The sequence below is a fragment of the Oryctolagus cuniculus genome, chromosome 5 (genome assembly GCF_051225735.1).
Source record: "Oryctolagus cuniculus isolate XC-2025 breed Fujian yellow rabbit chromosome 5, ASM5122573v1, whole genome shotgun sequence".
Taxonomy (NCBI): Eukaryota; Metazoa; Chordata; class Mammalia; order Lagomorpha; family Leporidae; genus Oryctolagus; species Oryctolagus cuniculus.
In genome coordinates, this window is record NC_142871.1 from 663,493 (window position 1) to 687,063 (window position 23,571).

A 23,571-nucleotide genomic window follows, 5' to 3' on the forward strand; every position below is an offset into this window, starting at 1 on the left:
TCCCTCTCTGCCGTTTCATTCCCCATATGCTCGCCCCACCTGGGCCTGGGCCAGGCCGATGCCAGGCGCCCAGAACTCAACGTAGATCTCCCACGTGGATGTCAAGAGCCCAACTACTTTGAGTCATCACTGTTGTCCCCCAGGGTCTACCTTAGTGGGCGGTTGGAGTACGGAGTGGTCTGGGGCTCCAGCCCGAGCACTCTGATATGGAATGCGGGTGTCTTGACCACCGGGCCACGTTTCTGTAAGAAGGCCAGCGTCCTGAATTCCAGTGCAGAAAAGCAATCCTGGTAAAGTTTGGGCTGGAGTCACTGGGCTGGCTGGAGGGCTGGCTTAGGACCCTGCGTTCTCTCACTGGCTGGGATCAACTACAGGGCCCTCCACAGACCCGGGTCCCAGAGCTAAGTCCACGTGGACTCAGAGCAGGAAAACCAGCTTCCGGCCTCACATGACTCGCCAGAGCTGACGGAGGCTTTCCAAAAGAATTAATGGAAATGCAAGCTCAGTTCCCTGAGCTCCAAGTTGGCTACATTATTATCTAACTAACAAAGAGAGGGCACTGTACCTTGAACTCTGAGAAGAGAAGCCGGTGGGGAGTTAACGCACATTAGATGAGAGAGGTGGTGAAAATGTCCTCCCACCTGGTAGAACCCTTTAAGCCACCTAAAGGTGTGGAATTTCCCTGCCCTGTGCAGTGGTCTGAGCTCCAGTGAACGCCGGGGCCCCCTAACCCGCCACCGTGGCGTGAGTCAGCTCTGTTGTGCCCTGCCTTCCGTGGCTGGAATGGGGGCGGTGGGGCCCCCTAACCCGCGACCGTGGCGTGAGTCAGCTCTGTTGTGCCCTGCCTTCCGTGGCTGGAATGGGGGCGGTGGGGCCCCCTAACCCGCGACCGTGGCGTGAGTCAGCTCTGTTGTGCCCTGCCTTCCGTAGCTGGAATGGGGAACGGTGGGGCCTGAGTGAGAGGAGACGACTCGGGAAGCACTGGAGCTGGTCCTGACGGTGGGCAAGCGGTGTCCCCAGCAAGTGAGCAGCCCTGCCGTCCGCACTCAGCCCCGGGCCGCGGTGGCCGCGCTGTCTCCCTCTCCACGTGCTCTTGGCGGGGTCAGGATCCGAGAAGCCTTTCTAACCTTGTCCTAGCTTTGCGGCTTCCAACTTCCTTGAAATCTACATGTGTTATTTTTGTAAGTGTCTTAACTTTATTGTTATTTTTTGTTATGATTCTGCCACTTTGATTGTGTTTCCATAGTTTTATTATTTATATAACACTTATTATTTTCTTTTAGATAACCTCATGTAGGTCAGTTGTGATTAGGTACAACTTTTAGTTCAACTTATAGCAAAAATGGCAACATTTTCCATCTTCTAAAGAAACCTGTGTTTGTCCAAAGGTCTGGGACCTTTCCCGGGGGTCATTGCTGTACAGTTCGTCTGTGCTCACAGGTACAGTTAAAGGCCTTCCTGCTCTCTGTGAATAGGCTGCGTGTCGCCCAGGCTCCCCAGGCACGTGCCCCTCCCCAGGGAGGGACGCTGTGGGGCCCTGAATCAGCGTGCCCTCCTGTCCACACCCGTCCACACACGGGAAGGGTTCACTTAACAGCTGCTGTCTTCGAAGGCTGTGACTTGAAATTCGACATATGTTTGGAACCTGAGCCTTGCTGTTCCCAGACAGTGTGAATTCACCTGCTCTCAGATGGTGGGGTTGGGAGGGCCCTGTGCTGCCCTGAGAGAGCAGGCCCAGAGCTGTGGGAGCTCCTGGTGCCCTGAGGGCTGGGGATGGATGTGCACAGCTCCGAAATTCCACGTGGCTGTGCTTTCCCCACACTGGCTCTTTCCTGGAGCCAATGCCTGCCCCAGGCGAGGGCCCTCGGGCCAAGCAAGGCGGGGCTCCTCCAGCACAGGTGGGTGTGGTGGTGTTGCAGCCCCACCTCCTTCCCTCGGGTGCGGTGGTGCTTGTTCTAGCATTGGGTTTGCTTTTCCTGTGTGCGCATTCTGTCTCACTGGGGAGGGAGAGTAGGTTACTGTGAGGTGGAAATGCCACTTAGATCCTTGGTGGCCTGGTAGAGTTGCATTTTCCCGAAGATGCAACAGTTCTTCTGAGGTTCATTTTTCCATGTGTAGGACATAGTATTTTAATAACTCTAACATATTTACCAATCTCAAGGCGAGAGCACATGTCTTGGGAGTATGCTGGCATTTTCTTTCTGAAATTAATTTATGAAGTTGATTTTGGATGTTTTTCTTTGTTCACTTATTTAATTGTCTTTCTAAATTCATGACAATTTTGAGAAAATTTAAATGACATTGTAATAAACTTTTTTTATTTTTGAAAGAATTTATTTGAAAGAGTTACAGAAACACACACACACACACACACACAAACCCACACACAGACACAGACACATTTTCCGTCTACTGGTTCACTCATCAGATGGCCACAATGGCCAGGACTGAGCCAGGCCAAAGCCAGGAGCCAGGAGCTTCATCCAGGTCTCCTACGTAGGTGGCGGGGGCCCAGATACTTGGGCTATCTTCCGTTGCTTTTCCCAGGTGCATTAGCAGGGAGCAGGATCTAAAGTGGGACAGCTGGGGCATGAGCCAGCACCCATACGGGATGCCAGTGTTGTAGGCGGCAGCTTTATCTGCTATGCCACAGCACTGGCCCCAACAATCTCCTTTTACATTTTGACTTATTTTCACTTTATTTCAAAGGCACAGAAGGAGAAATAGAAAGAATTATCCATTTGCTGCTTTACTCTGTAACGCTTTCAACAGCCAAGTTTGGACCAGGCAAGGCCGGGGACACAGAACTCAAGTCTGGGTCTCCTGTGTGGGTGCAGGGACCCAAGTATTTGGGCCATCTTCTGCTGCTTCCCAGGGGACACATTTCCAGGAAAATGGATCAGAGTGGAGTGGCTGGGACTTGAACCACACACTTGGATATGGGATGCGCTTATCTGAAGCAGTGACCTAACCCCTGTGCTACATAGCTGCCCGTGGGCAACAGGTTTTGTCTTTGTTTTTCAAGCCAGATATCCACTTTCATCACTAAGTCCGTACTGTTACTATTCCCGGCTGACTCAGGAGTCATTCTGCTCCAGGTGCCTGTGCTGGCCTCTGGGTCAGGGCCTGGGAAGTTGGATTGGGCAGCTGCATTGGTGATGGGCTGGACTTCACAGTGCTGGGGGCTTTCTCTTGGGGCAGCTGCATTGGTGGTGGGCTGGAATTCACAGCACTGGGAGCTTTCTCTTGGGGCAGCTGCATTGGTGGTGGGCTGGACTTCACAGCGCTGGGGGCTTTCTCCTGGGGCAGCTGCATTGGTGGTGGGCTGGACTTCACAGCGCTGGGGCTTTCTCTTGGGGCAGCTGCATTGGTGGTGGGCTGGAATTCACAGCACTGGGGGCTTTCTCTTGGGGCAGCTGCATTGGTGGTGGGCTGGACTTCACAGCACTGGGGGCTTTCTCTTGGGGCAGCTGCATTGGTGGTGGGCTGGACTTCACAGCGCTGGGGGCTTTCTCTTGGGGCAGCTGCATTGGTGGTGGGCTGGAATTCACAGCACTGGGGGCTTTCTCTTGGGGCAGCTGCATTTGTGGTGGGCTGGACTTCACAGCACTGGGGGCTTTCTCTTTGGGGCAGCTGCGTCGTCTCCCTCATGATGATGTGGTTTTCAGAATCAGTGTTCACTTACAGTTTTTACCTTTCGGTTAAAGAAGTAATTTCAGAATATTTTAAACTGAATTCACACTTGACTGAGAGAAATATGAGGGGCTGGCATTGTGGCGTGGCATGTTAGGTTAGCACCTGTGGCATGTCACCGCCTGTGGCACCTGCATCCCTTATGAGTGCTGGTTCAAGTCCCAGCTGTTCGATCTCAGGCCCAGCTCCCTGCTAATGGCCTGAGAAAAGCAACGGAAGATGGTACAGGTGCTTGGGCCTCTGTCACCCTGTGGGAGACCCCGATGAACTCCTGGCAGCTGTCTGGGGTGTGAACCAGCAGAGGGAAGCTCTCTTTCTCTGTCACTGTCTTTCTCACTGTAACTTTGCCTTTCAAACAAAATAAGTCTCAAAAAATATTGTGAGTAAACCGGATAGTTTTGGCTCACAAGGTAGCAGGTGCTCATGAAGCTTGTGTCTCCTGCTCTCTCCACAGCGTGTCCTCTCCTGAGTTTGTTCCTTGAGGCAGGCAGCAGGCAGCTTGTCACGGGGTCAGCCGACGGCCAGGTGAGAGGCCTGTTAGGGGCCCCGTGTGCGTCAGCGGCGTGGGCCCCTGGGCATTGGGGGAGTGGGTGAGCCACTGTCCAGAAGCTGACGTGTGGCCCTGGACCTCACCAGGGCCTGCCCATAGAGCCGAGAGCGTCGGCTGCGTGTGTCTGAAAGTTTGAAGTTTCAGAGAGTTTGGGAGCGATTATTGTGGGGTTATTTCAGAAAGTGTGGAGAAAGTTGCTGTCGACAGGATCTGAGAAAGCTACAAATGTGGAGATGGAGCTTTTCTGGTCTCTCCCTGAGTCTCGTCACCAGATGGCTTTGGAGCCGCACCGTGTTGTGTGTGGAGAGTTGGCCCTGGGCTGTTGGATGCCCGTGCAGCAGAGCTCGGCCTGACCCAACACCAGCGTCTGCCCTGGCGAGCCCATCAGAGCTGGGGCTTGGGCAGCGGAAGGATGGTGCACGTGCGCTTCTGGCCTGCGCCCCCACCCCCGGGTCACCCCATGGTGTCGTGGTGAGCGGTGTGCGTCCCTGTGCCTTGCTTTCACAGCTGTGGATATTCAGTTTGGCGGAAAGACATCGATACCGCTGTGTGGCCCGCGTGGACCTGAGGAAGAGGAGAGAGGCCTTCTTCACTCGAAGGCTGAAGTCCCGGCTGTGCACCCTGCCAGGTGCGTTGTCCCCTCCCCAGCGCGTGCGAGTGATGAGTGACTGAGGGCTGCCTCTGCGTCCCAGGGCGCCCGGTCCAGGGCCCCGCTGGAGGAAGTGCAGAGACCACCAAGGAGCAAGCCCTCATTCGGAAAAAGCCTCAGATGGCTGCTGGGTGCGGGTGGGTCATGAGAGGGACAGAGGAGTGGGGTGCAGACACAGGTACGAGGGGTGGGGTGTAGGGGCTGTCGTGGGGGTCAGGGTGGCCGCCCTCAGTCCCAGCGGCGGTTCCTGATGAGCAGGCGAATGCTCTGCACTGCACACCCTGCAGGGCCCACCTGGTCTGCTCCCCGAGTAGCTGCCCTTGTCCACATCCTAGCCCTATTTGCACATCCCAGGAGCAGGCCCCACTGGGAACAGTGCTGGTCAGTTTTGGTGCTGCTGGTGCCTGTCCTTCATGGGCCTCGAGGACTTCTGAGGTCACCGTGGATGTCTCCTTGCTCTTTCTTGCAGTTTGTGTTTGTTGCAGGTGGCTTCATATGGTTTCCTGTTGTGTGAGGTTAGAAATTACCTTTATCCAATGGGCCCGTGGTTTTCTTTCTCCTCCTCCTCCCCCTTCCCCTCCTCCTCCCCTCCCCCTCCTCCTCCTTTTTTTTTTTTTTAAAGATTTTTTTTTATTTATTTGAAAGAGGCACAGAAAAGGAGAGGCAGAGGTAGAGAGAGAGACAAAACCTCTATCTGCTGATTCACTCCCCAAACTGCCGCCAGGGCTGGGCCAGGCTGATCCCAGGAGCCTTACAAGGGAGCTGGATTGAAGTGAAGCAGCCAGGACTTGACCCAGCACCCATATGGGATGCCGCTTCTCCCTCCCCCGCCGCCTGTGTTTTTCTGATGGCTTAGGCCTTGGCTTTCATTGCTGTGTTTATGCTATGTATACCTGTTTATTACTGAAATCAATCTTTCTTTCTTTCTTTTTTTTTTTTTTTGACAGGCAGAGTTAGTGAAAGAGAGAGACAGAGAGAAAGGTCTTCCTTTCCGTTGGTTCACTCCCCCCCCCCCCCAAATGGCCGCTACAGCTGGCGCGCTGCAGCCGGTGCACCGCGCTGATCTGATGGCAGGAGCCAGGTGCTTCCTCCTGGTCTCCCATGGGGTGCAGGGCCTAAGCACTTGGGCCATCCTCCACTGCACTCCCGGGCCACAGCAGAGAGCTGGCCTGGAAGAGGAGCAACCGGGATGGAATCCGGCGCCCCAGCTGGGACTAGAACCCGGTGTGCCAGCACCGCAGGCGGAGGATTAGCCCAGTGACCCATGGCACCGGCCCACGATTATCCTTATAGTAAAGTCATGCAAATGTAGTAAAGGAGACAGATGCATAAGCTGGAATTCAGGAGCAAACATTTCTAAACTTCCAGTTTTTTCTCCCATCGGAGCTATACGGTGATCTGTACGATACATACAAGGATCATCAGTTGGGGCGTTCTGCTGAGCATTGGTGTCCAGAGTCTTCATTGGGGAGGGGGCACGGGTGCCTGCACGAGTGACCCGAGTTACGCGGGCTCCAGTAGGCACAGGCGCCTGCATGAGTGACCCGAGTTATGCGGTCTCTAGTCTTTCCAGAGGTCAGACCAGTCGTGTGTTCCAAGACCCCAGGTGTGCAAGGATGGTCTTACCAAGAAAGATAACAGTTTAGAGTTTATTTCCCGGGAACCCCAAGGCCATTCCTTTCTTTGCAATATGCAGCATTTGAACACTCCCCACATGGGTGGCTATCCATTTACTGAATAGTTTTTTTTTTTTTAACATATATAACAGGTAGAGATACAGACAGTGAGAGAGAGACAGACAGAAAGGTCTTCCTTCCGCTGATTTACTCTCCAAATGGCCGCCACGGCCGGTGCCGCGCAGATCTGAAGCCAGGAGCCAGGTGCTTCCTTCTGGTCTCCCATGAGGCTGCAGAGGCCCAAGGACCTGGGCCATCCTCCAATGCCCTCCCGGGCCAGAGCAGAGAGCTAGACTGGAAGAAGAGCAACCGGGACAGGATCTGGCGCCCATGTGGGATGCTGGCTCTGCAGGCGGAGGATTAGCCAAGTGAGCCACAGCGCCAGCCCTACTGAATAGTTAATTCAGCCGCATGACAATGTCATTGAGGAGCCAGGGGTGACCTCCATCCAGTCATCCTCAGTGTTTCTGTGGTGTCCCCACTCATGGCTGTAAATGGCCAAAGCCCTTCCGAGCAAAGTGAGGAGAAAAAAAATAACTATTTTTAAAGACAATGCTATGTCTCCGTGCACCAGAGGCAGAAATCTTTTCCAGGAGCCCCAAGGATTGTCCCCCTCAGCCTGCATGGAGCTGACTGAATCAATGTTCATTCTTCGAGCCATCGTGAGAAATCGTTAGAATGGCCACATGTCTGTTCCTGAGGCACCCTGAGAGGTGGTTAGAATGATCCCACGTCTATTCCTGACCATCATAAGAGGGGGTTAGAGGGGCCAGCGTTGTAGCATAGTGGGTTAAGCCACTCCCTGTGACACCAGCATCCCATATGGGCACCAGTTCATGTCCCAGCTGCTCCACTTGTGATCTTGCTCCCTGATAATGGCCTGGGGAAAGCAGTGGAAGATGGCCCAAGTGCTTGGGCCCCTGCCACCCACATGGGAGACCTGGATGAAGCTCCTGGCTCAGCCCTGGCTGTTGTAGCCTCTTGGGTAGTGAACCAGTGATTGGAAGGTTGATCTCTCTGTCTCTCTCACTTTCTTTCTGTCTCTTCTTTCTGTAACTCTGACTTTCAGATAAGTAACTCAATCTTAAAAAAAAAAAAAAAAGAGAGAGAAAGAGAGAGGTGCTTAGAATGATCACTTTTCCATCCCCGAGCCATCGTGGGCCGTGGTTAGAAGGATCCCACGCCCATCCCCGAGCCATCATGGGCCGTGGTTAGAAGGATCCCACGTCCATCCCTGAGCCATCATGGGCCGTGGTTAGAAGGATCCCACGTCCATCCCTGAGCCATCATGGGCCGTGGTTAGAAGGATCCCACGTCCATCCCGAGCCATCGTGGGCCATGGTTAGAAGGATCCCATGTCCATTCCCAGGCCATCATGGGCCGTGGTTAGAAGGATCCCACGTCCATCCCCAGGCCATCGTGGGCCGTGGTTAGAAGGATCCCACGTCCATCCCCAGCCATCGTGGGCTGTGGTTAGAAGGATCCCACGTCCATCCCGAGCCATCGTGGGCCGTGGTTAGAAGGACCCACGTCCATCCCCAGCCATCGTGGGCCGTGGTTAGAAGGATCCATGTCCATCCCCGAGCCATTGTGAGAAGGAGATTGACTTTCTGACTCCTGGTTTCAGCCTAACCCAGCCCTGCCCATCTCAGGGGTCTGGGGAGAGAACCAGTGGATGGGAGCACTCTGCTGCTCTGCTACCACTCCACTAACACAATGTTTAATCATAATCTGTAAGACGTGCAGAACTTCAGGGAGCTAACAGCAATCTCTCTGTCCTTCCTGGTTCTTAACTGGAACCCCCGGGCTTCTGTTGCAGGGTTCTTGTCTGCTGATGCACAAAGCAACTTGAGCACGAGGTGTAGGTGGATAGTGGAGGAGTAAGGTTCATCAGCAAAGAGAAAGGACACAGTCGGGAGGGAGTGCAGCCCTTCCTAGTCGGGTCAGGCTGTTCTCGGGATACACTCACTGCAAGGACACAGTCGGGAGGGAGTGCAGCCCTTCCTAGTCGGGTTAGGCTGTTCTCGGGATATACTCACTGCAAGGGCACAGTCGGGAGTGCAGCCCTTCCTAGTCGGGTTAGGCTGTTCTCGGGATATACTCACTGCAAGGACACAGTTGGGAGGGAGTGCAGCCCTTCCTAGTCGGGTCAGGCTGTTCTCGGGATACACTCACTGCAAGGACACAGTCAGGAGTGCAGCCCTTCCTAGTCGGGTTAGGCTGTTCTCGGGATATGCTCACTGCAAGGACACAGTCAGGAGTGCAGCCCTTCCTAGTCGGGTTAGGCTGTTCTGGGATACACTCACTGCAAGGACACAGTTGGGAGAAGTGCAGCCCTTGCTAGTCGGGTTAGGCTGTTCTGGGATACACTCACTGCAAGGACACAGTCGGCAGGGAGTGCAGCCCTTCCTAGTCGGGTTAGGCTGTTCTCGGGATACACTCACTGCAAGGACACAGTCGGGAGGGAGTGCAGCCCTTCCTAGTCGGGTTAGGCTGTTCTCGGGATATGCTCACTGCAAGGACACAGTCAGGAGTGCAGCCCTTCCTAGTCGGGTCAGGCTGTTCTCGGGATACACTCACTGCAAGGACACAGTCAGGAGTGCAGCCCTTCCTAGTCGGGTCAGGCTGTTCTCGGGATATACTCACTGCAAGGACACAGTCGGGAGGGAGTGCAGCCCTTCCTAGTCGGGTCAGGCTGTTCTCGGGATACACTCACTGCAAGGACACAGTCGGGAGGGAGTGCAGCCCTTCCTAGTCGGGTCAGGCTGTTCTCGGGATACACTCACTGCAAGGACACAGTCGGCAGGGAGTGCAGCCCTTCCTAGTCGGGTTCGGCTGTTCTGGGATATACTCACTGCAAGGACACAGTCAGGAGTGCAGCCCTTCCTAGTCGGGTCAGGCTGTTCTCGGGATATGCTCACTGCTGCGTTCCTCTGTATTAATCACTCGCCTTTACTGGGAATTTATCTTCACTTTCTTTGAAAAGAAGAGACAGAGACAGAGACAGACTCACACATACGTACAGGTCTTCCTTCTGCTGGTTTATTCCCCAACTACGCAACACTCAGGGCTGGGCCAAGCCCAAGCAAAGGGCCAGGGACCCCATCTGGGCTCCCCACATGGGTGGCAGTCACCCACGTAGTGGAGCCATTGTCTGTGCCTCTCAGAGTGCACGTTAACAGGAAACCAGGCGGTGACACGCAGCACAGGTGTCCCGAGCAGCTTCTTCACCGCGCTGCGCCAAATGCCCCTTCAGTTGCTGGCCTTTCAACTTGATTGATGATTCATCTCGTTTCTCAGATACCAGTGATTCTGTTCCTTAGGTGAGAGGCAGCTTCGCTCCACAAATGAACCGGAAGGAGAAGAGGTCGAAGTGACACTTCCCATCCTGAGCTTTGGACACTGTGACCTTTCACCTGTTCTGAATTCCGAGTGTGGTTTGTAAGTGTGGTGAACCTGGCCAAAGCCAGAGAAAGAAAACCTCTTAAATGGATGAAATGGCCAATAGGTTCAGTTTTGAAGAATGACTAAACTGGAGCCCAATAGCTTCCATCTGATTATGACTGGCCGTGAGCGTCCTCAGGGTGCCTGGTTCGTTGCAAATGGTGAAACTGGGCAGTTGGTCAGCTGGGCCCAAGGATGAACCCACGGGAGGTGAAGGCTGCTTTGCTGCTGCAGCTGGGGCTGCCCTGAGAGGAGGAGGGCCTGCGAGCACAGCGGAGCTGGGGGCACGTGCGAGCCCAGGCCTGGCACCCCGCACAGAGCTCTGTCCGCTTGCCGGCTGACAGCAGCACTCACACCTGTGGTGGCGTCCGTGTCACTCTGCTCCGTGGGCCAGTGGGTTTTCTACTTGAGTGTATTTCGTCATCACAGACGCAGCTGGCAGCATCTGTAGTTAGGCGGCTGCCGTGGCATCGGATGCCCACCTGGGCTTGTAGGCGCCAGGATGCTCCCTGGAGCAGGGTGCTCCCCTGAGGGTGACTCTCACCTGAGCTGGGACGCTCCCCTGAGGGGTGGGCCGATAAAGGATGCAGGTTCCAGGCTCCTCCGTCACCTTGGAAGGGAACAAGTCCCGTGCACTCCAGAGTGGAGCTGGGTCAGGTGCCAGGCTATGGCCATCTTGAGTTAGTTGTCTTCAGTAGACTGTGGGTACCTGGGAATCTCAGCAGTGAGTTCAGAAGGTACTTACAAGTTGTAGGAACCAACCACCTCGGCAGGTAGGGTCGCTGAGGGGCCTGGAGCCACGCGGGTGCCCCCCTCCTGTGAGGAGAATCGGAACCAGCAGGTGCTCAGCGGGCGGTGTGGTCCTGGCTGCGAGGCGTCGGGTCAGCAGGATGCTGCTCCCTCCCTCAGTGCCAGCTGCGCCTCCCAGGACTCCAGACACCTGTGGGTTGGGAGCTCCTCCGGCTTGTTCATGCTGAACCTGGCGAACTTTGACCTGGAAGCTGTTTTACAGTACAAGGGTAAGATCATGAATTCAAATAGCCTTTGATAGAAATTGCGTAGGACTTTAGACTTTTTACCTGACTGATGCCTGGGTTAGTCAAAAGTTTTGGTGTAGAAACCTTGTCGTTTAGGTTCGAGGGTGAGAGGTGTTCAGTTAGTGGCAGATGCACACAGCCCGCGTGCCCATGTATGTCGGGCATTCTCTCCAAGGCTCTGCCAGCATCATCCCTGATCCCTGCAGAGCACCTGACGTCTGCCCCAGACGTCCTCGCCAGCTCCTTGGCCTCAGGGTGTCTCAGCCATCCAGTCCTGGCCCTCGCCTCCGCTATGTCCCCAGCAGAACTGTGCGAATAGTTACCACGCCTCACCTGTTCCTGCCACACGCGTGCCCAGGAACACGCAGTCCAAGAGTTTCCAGTTCCTCCTCTTCTCTTGCCCAGAGCCCCAGCCGATCTCCTGCTCTGGTCAGAAGTCCCGGAGCCGCCCTGGTTTCTCAGCAAATTCGATTATCATCCCTGCTGTAACCTTCTGAGGCGCCTGTGGCTTCCTGCGTGGAGACTGGCCTGGCGCACGTCGGCTCCACCCCCTCAGAGGCCGCGCGCTCTTGTCGGCTGCCTGTCCACGTGGCTGCCTCCCTCTGCCCCGGGCCTCCCAGCTCGCTGCCAGTCTCTGTCTTCAGACTGGGTTGCAGGTTCCTGTGGCAAACTATTTCTTCCCCAGCACTGTCACGACTCATTTATGTTGTGATCTCATGCTGGATTCTGGCTTCTCCACCAGCCCACACTGCCCGAGAGGAGGGAGCCATGCCCTCCCTGGTGAGGGCCCCAGCGCCGGGCCTGGCCTGGGGTGGGCGCCTGCAGACAGGAGGCAGAGCAGCCAGTGAATGCTGGCCTCTAAAATGTCGTTTGTTTATGTTTGAAAATCAAGATTTCTGGAGCCTTAGCATTCGAGTTGCTGGGTCATGTGCAGTGATGAGTGGAGCCCAGGAGCATAAGGTCAGTCATCAAACATTTCCCATGATACACCTATAACACACTCTGAGCACAAGGTCAGTCATCAAACATTTCCCATGATACACCTATAACACACTCTGAGCACAAGGTCGGTCATCAAACATTTCCCATGATACACCTGTAACATGCTCTGAGCACAAGGTCGGTCATCAAACATTTCCCATGATACACCTGTGACACGCTCTGAGCACAAGGTCGGTCATCAAGCATTTCCCATGATACACCTGTAACACACTCTGAGCACAAGGTCGGTCATCAAACATTTCCCATGATACACCTATAACACACTCTGAGCACAAGGTCAGTCATCAAACATTTCCCATGATACACCTGTAACACGCTCTGAGCACAAGGTTGGTCATCAAACATTTCCCATGATACACCTGTAACACACTCTGAGCACAAGGTCGGTCATCAAACATTTCCCATGATACACCTGTAACACACTCTGAGCACAAGGTCGGTCATCAAGCATTTCCCATGATACACCTGTAACATGCTCTGAGCACAAGGTCAGTCATCAAACATTTCCCATGATACACCTGTGACATGCTCTGAGCACAAGGTCGGTCATCAAACATTTCCCATGATACACCTGTAACACACTCTGAGCACAAGGTCGGTCATCAGACATTTCCCATGATACACCTGTGACATACTCTGAGCACAAGGTCAGTCATCAAACATTTCCCATGATACACCTGTAACACACTCTGAGCACAAGGTCGGTCATCAGACATTTCCCATGATACACCTGTAACACACTCTGAGCACAAGGTCGGTCATCAAACATTTCCCATGATACACCTGTAACACACTCTGAGCACAAGGTCGGTCATCAGACATTTCCCATGATACACCTGTAACATGCTCTGAGCACAAGGTCGGTCATCAAACATTTCCCGTGTTACACCTGTAGCATACTCCGATCATAAGGTCAGTCGTCAAACATTTCCCGTGTTACACCTGTAGCATACTCCGATCATAAGGTCGGTCATCAAACATTTCCCATGATACACCTGTAGCATACTTAGCTCTACTTTTGATTTACACTTGCTTTCTTCAGCTTGCTAAGTAATGAGATTTTATAATCGAAATGTTTTTGTCATTTATACAGTACTATGCAACTACTTTCCCAGTCAACCAGAGTGACTATTAGTGTAGATGAAGAAACTTAAATTTTAACTCTGCTTACGGCTAGAGCGGTGTCATCTTGTGGGTGACGTGACGATTCTCTCCCGGCTCCGCCCCACAGGCGGCGTGCCTGCTCACCTCCTTGTTTGGAAATGAGATTGCCGTGCTGGACGTCGACGTGGCGGCCCTGCTGAGGTCTCAGGGGAGCCCGGCCGCGGGGCAGAGCCTCTCTGTGCTGGCCAGGTACGGGCTGCTCCCTGTGAAGCCCTCACGGCTGTAGCGGGGCCCAGCATCTGCATGCCTCCTGTTAAGAATGCAAGTAAAGTTTCGTGAACTCCCAGCTACACCACCATGCTGAAGAACTGTTCTTCCGGCCTTTGCTTCTATCTTGTTTAACACTAAGTGGTTCAGAGTGTATTTCCATGCAAGATATTATTTTATTCCGGAATATAATCGAAGCTATAGAATTGTACTTTGATTAAGATATATTAATTTTTCTCCTGCTAGAGTAAGAATAATCTTGCTAGTTTCCTTTCTGAATACTGTCTGTGCATCGCACCATGAATTACTCATTGTGATCCTTAGAGTGCGTGTTTCCTTGACGTAGCTCTGTCTCACAGCTGTTTGCGCTCACAGTGTGGTTTTGTTTCATTTCAGCTCCTGCGTCTCACCCACATCTCCACTCTATTGTGGAACTGTTAAGGGGAAAAGAACGAAGCCTGTGAGTCAGAAACAACCTGGTTAGTATGACAAACCGTGGGACAGAAGTCGCAGACGCGGTTCCTCCCGCTGCAGCCCGCGTCTGCCAAACTCTGTCCATTTCTGTCAGCTTCGTGGGTCAGAAGTGCAAAGTTCACTCCTGTTATCCCTCCGAAACGTTCTGTCTGTAGGCCTACTCAGTGCTGAGGGTGTGGGGGTTGAAGGCCTACTCAGTGCTGAGGGCGTGGGGGTTGAAGGCCTACTCAGTGCTGAGGGTGTGGGAGTTGAAGGCCTACTCAGTGCTGAGGGTGTGGGGGTTGTAGGCCTACTCAGTGCTGAGGGCGTGGGGGTTGAAGGCCTACTCAGTGCTGAGGGCGTGGGGGTTGTAGGCCTACTCAGTGCTGAGGGCGTGGGGGTTGTAGGCCTACTCAGTGCTGAGGGCGTGGGGGTTGAAGGCCTACTCAGTGCTGAGGGTGTGGGGGTTGAAGGCCTACTCAGTGCTGAGGGCGTGGGGGTTGTAGGCCTACTCAGTGCTGAGGGCGTGGGGGTTGTAGGCCTACTCAGTGCTGAGGGCGTGGGGGTTGAAGGCCTACTCAGTGCTGAGGGTGTGGGGGTTGAAGGCCTACTCAGTGCTGAGGGCGTGGGGGTTGTAGGCCTACTCAGTGCTGAGGGTGTGGGGGTTGTAGGCCTACTCAGTGCTGAGAGTGTGGGGGTTGTAAGCCTACTCAGTGCTGAGGGTGTGGGGGTTGTAGACCTACTCAGTGCTGAGAGTGTGGGGGTTGTAGGCCTACTCAGTGCTGAGGGTGTGGGGGTTGTAGGCCTACTCAGTGCTGAGGGTGTGGGGGTTGAAGGCCTTCTCAGTGCTGAGGGTGTAGGGGTTGAAGGCCTACTCAGTGCTGAGGGTGTGGGGGTTGAAGGCCTACTCAGTGCTGAGGGCGTGGGGGTTGTAGGCCTACTCAGTGCTGAGGGCGTGGGGGTTGTAGGCCTACTCAGTGCTGAGGGCGTGGGGGTTGAAGGCCTACTCAGTGCTGAGGGTGTGGGGGTTGAAGGCCTACTCAGTGCTGAGGGTGTGGGGGTTGAAGGCCTACTCAGTGCTGAGAGTGTGGGGGTTGCAGTTCCTATGCTCGTGTTGCTACCCCTCTCCTCCCATGTGTCCGTTAGTATTGGCTTTTTGTTTTTAGTTGCTGCAATGCTCGGTATGTGTGTATCTAGAATTGTTAAATTCTCCTGATAAATTGACTCCTTTTCTTCTTTGGTGACACTTTCTTATTTTTTTAAAGATTTATTTTATTTATTTGAAAGAGTAACAGTGACAGGTAGAGCCAGAGAGAGTCTTCCATCTGTTGGTTCACTCCCCAGATGGCCACGATGGTCAGAGCTGAGCTGATCCAAAGCCAGGAGCCAGGAGCCTCCTCTGGGTCTCCCACATGGGTACAGGGGCCCAAGGACTTGGGCCATCTCCTACTGCTTTCCCAGGCCATAGCAGAGATCTGGATGGGAAGTGGAGCAGCGGGGACTCAAACCGGCGCCCCTATGGGATGCCAGCGCTGCAGGCCAGGCCTTTAGCCTGCTACGTCGCCGTGCCAGACCGTGGCGTTTTCTGACTTAAAGTTTATACATCAGGGGTAAGTGTAGCCACAGTTGCTCTGTTTGGGTTGTCCCTTACATGGAATATCTCTTTCTATCCTTCCAGTTTTCTAAATCTGTCTTTAAAGCTTACGTGAGACTCTTGCAGGCAGCACACAATGGGGTCTGTTTTATATCTACTCCATGTTTTTTTTAAAGACTTATTTGTTTGAAAGGCAGAGTTAGAGAGAGAGCGAGCGAGCAAGAGAGAGAGCGAGAGAGAGCAAGAGAGAGAGAGTGAGAGAGCGAGCGAGAGAGAGCGAGAGAGAGAGAGAGCGAGAGAGAACGAGCGAGCGAGCGAGCGAGAGCACCCCCCCCCCCCCCCCCGGTTCATTCCCTAGGCAGCCGCAGCAGCCGGAGCTGGGCTGGGCCAAAGCCAAGAACCAGGAGCTTCATCCAGGTCCCCCACGTGGGTGCAGGGGCCCACACACTCAGGCATCGTCCACTGCTTCCCCAGGCCGTTATCAGGGAGCTGGATTGGAAGTGGGGCAGCTGGCTGTGAACTGGTGCGCACAGGGGATGCTGGGCCACAGGTCAGGGCACTGCCCCGGTGCCACAGGGGCTCCCACTCTGTGTCTGTTGGTTGGAGAATCCAGCCTAATGTAGTCAGGGTGTTATTGTTAGCTATGAGCTTCTGCTGTTTTGTTGTTTTACATTTGCTGTCTTGCTCCCTCGTTCCTTTTCTGGAAGACTGAATCATGACCTAGTGGGGTTTATCCTGGCATGCAGGGATTGTTTTTTCTTTTAAGATTTTATTTATTTATTTGGGAGGCAGAGTTACAGAGAGAGGGAGAGACAGAGAGAGATCTTCCATCTGATGGTTCACTCCCCAGATGGCTGCAATGGCCAGAGCTGGGCCATCTAAAGCCAGCAGCCAGGAGCTTCTTCTGGGTCTCCCTCATGAGTGCAGGGGCCCAAGCACTTGGGCCATCTTCCACAGCTTCCCCAGGCCATAAGAAGAGAGCTGGATTGGAAGAGGAGCAGCTTGGACATGAATTGGTGCCTATACAGGATGCCGGTGCCCCAGGCAGAGGCTTAGCCCACTATGCGACAGCGCTGACCCACAGGGATTGTTGAACAAATCAATCAGTGAGGTACCTCACATCAGTAGATGCCAATCAATTTGGTGGCAAGTGCTTGACCAAGTCCAGCCTTCTTAGCATCCGCTGGTCAGGCATAGAAGGAAAGTCTCTCAGCACAGTAAGGACCGTTTGTGGACAGTGCACAGCCAACGCCACAAGTCCAGTAACCATCTGGAAAGGGGACAGTGCACGGCCAACCTCACAAGTCCAGTAACCATCTGGAGAGGGGACAGTGCACGGCCAACCTCACAAGTCCAGTAACGACCTGGAGAGGGGACAGTGCACGGCCAACGTCACAAGTCCAGTAACCATCTGGAGAGGGGACAGTGCACGGCCAACCTCACAAGTCCAGTAACCATCTGGAGAGGGGACAGTGCACGGCCAACCTCACAAGTCCAGTAACGACCTGGAGAGGGGACAGTGCACGGCCAACCTCACAAGTCCAGTAACCATCTGGAGAGGGGACAGTGCACGGCCAACCTCACAAGTCCAGTAACGACCTGGAGAGGGGACAGTGCACGGCCAACCTCACAAGTCCAGTAACCATCTGGAGAGGGGACAGTGCACGGCCAACCTCACAAGTCCAGTAACCATCTGGAGAGGGGACAGTGCACGGCCAACCTCACAAGTCCAGTAACCATCTGGAGAGGGGACAGTGCACGGCCAACCTCACAAGTCCAGTAACCATCTGGAGAGGGGACAGTGCACGGCCAACGTCACAAGTCCAGTAACCATCTGGAGAGGGGACAGTGCACGGCCAACCTCACAAGTCCAGTAACCATCTGGAGAGGGGACAGTGCACGGCCAACCTCACAAGTCCAGTAACCATCTGGAGAGGGGACAGTGCACGGCCAACCTCACAAGTCCAGTAACCGTCTGGAAAGGGGACAGGGTGCTCTTCCACATACAGTACTTGGCAAGGGCAATCAGAGAAGGCAAAGAAAAGACATCCCAGATGGACAGGGAGGAGTGAAATTACCTGTATTTGCAGATGACGTAGCCTTGTGTAAAAATTCCCAGGCTCCACACACAACTACTCAGTCTAATACATGAATTCAGTAAGGTTGCAGGACACAAAATCGATATACAGAAAATCAGTAGCATTTGGACAAGGACCAGCAGATGGGAGATTCTCTCTCTCCCTCTGTGTCTAAATTATTAATTAATTAGGGGGATTCCAGGATGGCTGGATAGGGAAAAGATGAGCTGATTCTGACCAGGGGAGATAGCAGAAGTAGTAGAAGTGCGTTCCCAGGGGAGCGTTGGAGAGACGTTTGCAGTGGAGATTCTACAGAAAGAAGAGGGATGTCATGGGGCAGTGTGGAAAGTGCAGACACGCAGCAGTGAGCAGGGACCCGTGACTCCCACAGCGGGGGCTGGAGGAGATGGCAGCTTCCGAGAGAGAGGCGAGAGCGGATGGCGGCAGCCTGTGCCACTGGTGGTGTTGCTTGAGGGAGAAACTTGTGGGCACACTGACTTTGAGTCTGGCCTGGAGCCCTAGCGGGGGCGGGGTGTACCTGGCTTCTGTTGGGGAGAAAGTGCCATCGTGGTACCAGTAGAGGCTGCCACAGCTCACGTGTGTGACCAGGGGATTTTACCAGAGGGGAAAAACCCACATTCCCCACTTTGGCTGGGAGAGTTGGCAAGGGGCTGGGCACCACTTAGGACGTGAGGTGCTCGCATCCCCTCGGTGTACACAGGCTCTGGGGCACAGGGTGGAGCCGTACAGCAGATGGCTCTGGGAAGGTCTCTGCTGTCTGTGGGTGGGTGGGCTCGTGGGCTGAGAGTGGGTCCTCTGCAGTTCGTGACTGCAGGAGCCTTGCTCTCTGTGACTGTGGGGAGTCTGTGCACGACAGGGCATTGGGTGGACCGTCACTGTGTCTGACATCAGGCTCAGCGCTCCCTGACTGCCTGGGCTGGCTCATTGCAGAGGATTCTGTGCTCACACCCAGGACTGCATAGATCCTTGTGCAGTTAATGCACCTGTGTGGGTGCGGGTTGTCCCCCCTGTGGGCTAACCCTGACATTGATCGCCTTGGAATAAAAGATGAGGACACCAACAGGCATGATCGTCCCCTCCCCTCTGCTGACAGTAGAAGGGATCTACCATGCCCAACTTGAGTGTCACCCTGGATTCTCGCCCTACCCTTGAGCACAGGCCAGAGTTCCCTGCCCTCAGCCGGCACACTTCTCTGGATATCCACTGAAGGGAGAGACACTCCATTAAGCTACGGTGGCATAGTTCAAAGATAAAACTCATCAGAGGAGAAAACCAACAACTATTTCCACAAATGTCTAAAAATAAACAGAAATATAAGAATAAGGAAGACAACACAGGTCCCCAAAAGGAACACAACACCTCAATATTAGAATGTGAAGATGAAGAGATTGATGGAGTGCCTGAAAATTGATTCAATACAATGATGATAAAATTATTCAGAAACACACAGAGAAAGAGATTCATGAGAAATCCATACACAGTATGGATGACAATTTTTTTTCTGGGAGATTGGGATATTGAAGAGATATTGAACCGAAGTATTAGAAATGAAGAATTCAGTATGTCAAATGGAAAATACAGTGGAAATCCTCAACAACGGACTTGGTGTGTCAGAAGAATGAATATCTGAGTAAGCTAGAAGACAAATCCTTGGAAATATCTCAATCAGACAAAAGCAATTAGAAAAACAAAGTAGCATTTGAGATTTATGGGATATTATCAAGCTATCAAGTATATGGTTTAGGAGTCCCTGAAGGCATGCAAAGAGAATGGATTAGAAGGCCTTTTCAGTGAAATGATAGAAAACTTCCCTAATTTGGAGAAAGGGGACATCCAAGTACAGGAAACACATAGAGGTCTTAGTAGACACGATCAGAAAAGATCTTCACCATGACACATTATAGTCAAAATTTCATCAGCAAAATGTAAAGGACTCTAAAATGTACACAAAAGAAACACCAGATTACCTTCGGAGGATCCCCAATTAGACAAACAGCCAATTTCTCATTAGGAGATAATGGTGAGACATAATCCAAGTCCTAAAAGAAAGAAACTGTCAACCCAGAGTACTGTACCCTGCAAAGTTCTCATTTTTAAATGAAGGTGAAATAAAGACCTTCCAAAATAAATACAAATTGAAAGAATTTGTCACCACTTGTTCAGCCTTAAAGTTGTTCTTAAGTATGTGCTTCACATAGAAACACAGAAAGGAAGTCATCATTATGAAAGAATGTGAAGGCAAAAAATCTAGTAAAAGTACAAAGAAATCCCAAGCAAATATAGGAATATTTATGGAAAAAATAGACCAAACTTATACTTATTAATAATAATTTTGAATGAAAATGGCCTAAATTCTCCAATTAAAAAACACAGACTGTCTGAATGGATTAAGAAACAAGACCCATCTATTTGTAGTCTACAAGAAACACATCTCACCAACAAAGATATATGTGGACTGAAAGTGAAAGGATGGAAAAAGATACTCCATGCTACTGGAAAGTAAAAACGGGCAGGCATAGCCATCCTAATATCATTCCAAAATACACTTTAACACAAAAACTGTTAAAAAAGACAAAGAAGGGCATTATGTAATGATTAAGGGGTCCGTCAATAGGAAGATGTGACTGTACTAAATGTATATGCACCCAATGCCAGGGCACCTGGCTATTAAAACAAATGTTAATAGATCTAAAGGTTGATACAGATCCAATGCAACAGTAATATGGGACTTCAGCACCAGATTTTCGTCAATGGAAAGATCAGCTAGACAGAAAATCATCAAAGAAACAAGAGAACTGATATACACTATGGCCCAAAGAGAACTAAAAGATATTTACAGAACTATTCATCCCACAGTTGAACAATACACATTATTTTCATCAGTGCATGAACTGTTTCTAGGATAGATCATCTGTTAGACCTTAAAGCAAGTTTCAGCAAATAAAAAAAATTGAAATCATACCATGCACCTTTTCTGACCACAATGAAAGCTGTAAATTAACAACTTAAGAATCTCTGGGACAGATGCAAGCACACGGAGACTGAACAGCACACTTCTACATGAACAGTGGGTCATAGAAGAAATAAGAAGGGAAATAAAAAATTCTTGGAGCAAAAGAAGATAACAGCACAGCGTGTCAAACTTATGGGATACAGTAAAGGCAGTGTTAGGAGGGAAGTTTATAGCAGTTAGTGCCTACATCAAGAAATTATCAATTCCCAACTTGACTCTCACTGGGATTAAACATGACAATAGGTCTGATCTGATTTCATCATCATTTAAAAAAAATCATCTATTATTTTTCACTTTATGTTTCTGTGTGGGAGCAAACTGTTGAAATCCTTACTTAAGGTATACTAAGCTGATCTTCTGTATATTAAGATAATCGAAAATGAATCTTGATGTGAATGGAAGGGGAGAGGGAGTGGGAAAGGGGAGGGTTGTGGGTGGGAGGGACGGTATGGGGGGGGAAGCCATTGTAACCCATGAGTCGTACTTTGGAAATTTATATTCATTAAATAAAAGATAAAAAAAAAAACTTAAGCAGGGACGCATTAAAAGTCACATATCCATACCACAAGCATGTTAAAAAAAAAAAAAGAAATTGGAAAGACATCAAATGAGCTATCAGTGCATCTCAAAGACCCAGAGAAACAACAAACCAAACCCCAAATTAGTATGAGTAAAGAAATAATTAAAATTAGAGAAGAAATCAACAAAATAGAAACAAAAATACAAGAGATCAATGAAGGGTTTTTTTTTGAAAAAAAAAAAATTGATATACCACTGGCCCAACAGCCAAAAAAAGAGGGAGAAGACCCAAGTCAATAAAATCAGAGATGAAAAAGGAGATGTAGCAAATGATACCACAGAAATAAAACCAGTCATCAGTAATTACTACAGACAGCTATATGCCAACAAATTGGAAAACCTAGAAGAATTGGGTAGCTTCCTGGGTGCAGTCTACAAAAAATGAGTCATGAATATGAAGAAAAACTAAACAGACCAATAACTAAGATGGAGAGTGAATCAGTAATTAAGACCTTCATAACAAAGGAAAGCCCAGGACTGGATGGCTTCATTGCTGAATTCTACTAGACTTTTAAAGAACTACTTCTAATTCTTCTCAAGCTATTTGAAACAATTGAAGGAGAGGGAATCCTCCCAGAATCCTATGAGGCCAACATTACCTTAATTCCACAAACAAGAAAAAGATACAACAGAGAAAGAAACTGTAGACCAGTGTCACTGGTGGACATAGATGCAAAAATTCTCAATCGAATACTTGGCTTATCAAATCCAACAACAATCAGAAAGATCATTCACCTAGACCAAGTGGGATTTATCTCTGGTATACAGGAATATTTCAATATATGCAAATCAAAAAATATGATACATCATATTAACATACTGAAGAATAAAAACCATATAATTATCTCAATAGATGCAGAGAAAGCATTTGGTAAAATACAACATCCTGGAACCAGTGCTGTGGTGCAGTGGGTTAAAGCCCCAGCCTGTAGCTCTGACATCCCATATAGGCACTGGTTCAAGTCCCAGCTGCTGTATTTCTGATCCGGCTCCCTGCTAATGTACCTGAGAAAACAGTGGAGGATGACCCAAGTGCTTGGGCTCCTGCACCCACCTGGGAGAACTGGAAGAAAGTTCTTGCTCCTGTCTTCTGCCTGGCCCAGCCCCAGTCACTGAAGCCATTTGGGGAGTGAAACAGCAGTTGGAAGATCTCTCTCTCTCTCTCTGTATCCCTTTCAAATAAAACAGCATTTTTTTTTTATGATGAAAGCCTTAAACCAATTCGGTACAGAAGAAAATTCCTCAATACAATCAAGACAATCCATGACAAACCCACAGCCAGCATTTTATTGAATGGTGAAAGCTGGAAGCATTCCCACTAAGATCTTCAACCAGACAGGGATGCCTACAATCACCATTGGTGTCCAACACAGTTCTGGATGTTTTAACCAGAGCCATTAGGCAATAAAAGGAAATCAAAGGGATACAAATTAAAAAATGAGGAAATCAAATTATCCTTGTTTGAAGATGGCATGATTCTTCATACAGGAAAACCAAAAGACTGCACTAAGAGACTTGGAACACATAACTTTACCTGTTGGTGAAGTTGCAGTATATAAAATCAACACACAAAAATCAATAGTGTTTGGGCCAGCGCCACGGCTCACTAGGCTAATCCTCCGCCTGCAGCACCGGCACCCCGTGTTCTAGTCCCTGTCGGGGCGCCAGATTCTGTCCCAGTTGCTCCTCTTCTAGTCCAGCTCTCTGCTGTGGCCCAGGAAGGCAGTGGAGGATGGCCCAGGTCCTTGGACCCTGCACCCGCATGGGAGACTGGGAAGAAGCACCTGGCTCCTGGCTTCGGATCAGTGCAGCGTGCCGGCCGCAACGTGCCGGCCTTAGCGGCCACTTGGGGGCGTGAACCAACAGAAAAAGGAAGACCTTTCTCTGTGTGTGTGTGTCTCTCTCTCTAACTCTGCCTGTCAAAAAAAAATTAAAAAAATAACAAATCAATAGTGTTTGTATACACAAACTATGCCATGGCTGAGGAAGCACTTGTAAGATCAATCCCATTCAGGATAGTTACAAAAAATATTAAATTCTTTGGAATAAATGTAGTTAAGGAGGTGAAAGAGCTCTACAATGAAAACTGAAGAACATAAAGAAGTAGACTCAGACATGAAAAAAATGGATTGGAAGAATTAATATTATCAAAACCTCTGTATAACTAAAAGCAATTTACAGATACAGTGCAATCGCATCCAAAATTTTTTCAGATCTAGAAAAAAATTATGCTAAAATTCATATGGAAACACAAGAGACCCTGAATAGCTAAAGCAATCTTAAACTACAAAAACAAAGTCAAAGGCATTACAATACCAGATTTTAACATATCCTACAGGGCAGTTATAATCAAAACAGGCTTGTACTGGCACAAAAATAGACATGTTGAGTGATGGAACAGAATAGAAACC

The 23,571-nt window shown here is 50.8% G+C and overlaps 1 protein-coding gene across 1 annotated transcript in view; it reads left to right on the plus strand.

The window, feature by feature from the left end:
• The window catches only part of WDR27 (WD repeat domain 27), a 141,861-nt gene that overhangs the window by 25,781 nt on the left and 92,509 nt on the right, over positions 1–23,571 (plus strand). The window contains exons 6-13 of the mRNA XM_089332419.1: positions 1,389–1,440; positions 4,148–4,218; positions 4,751–4,871; positions 9,892–10,009; positions 10,922–11,031; positions 11,942–12,009; positions 13,283–13,404; positions 13,819–13,901. Of these exons, the coding sequence (XP_089188545.1) occupies positions 1,389–1,440; positions 4,148–4,218; positions 4,751–4,871; positions 9,892–10,009; positions 10,922–11,031; positions 11,942–12,009; positions 13,283–13,404; positions 13,819–13,901 (745 nt within the window). The remainder of the gene's footprint in view (positions 1–1,388; positions 1,441–4,147; positions 4,219–4,750; positions 4,872–9,891; positions 10,010–10,921; positions 11,032–11,941; positions 12,010–13,282; positions 13,405–13,818; positions 13,902–23,571) is intronic.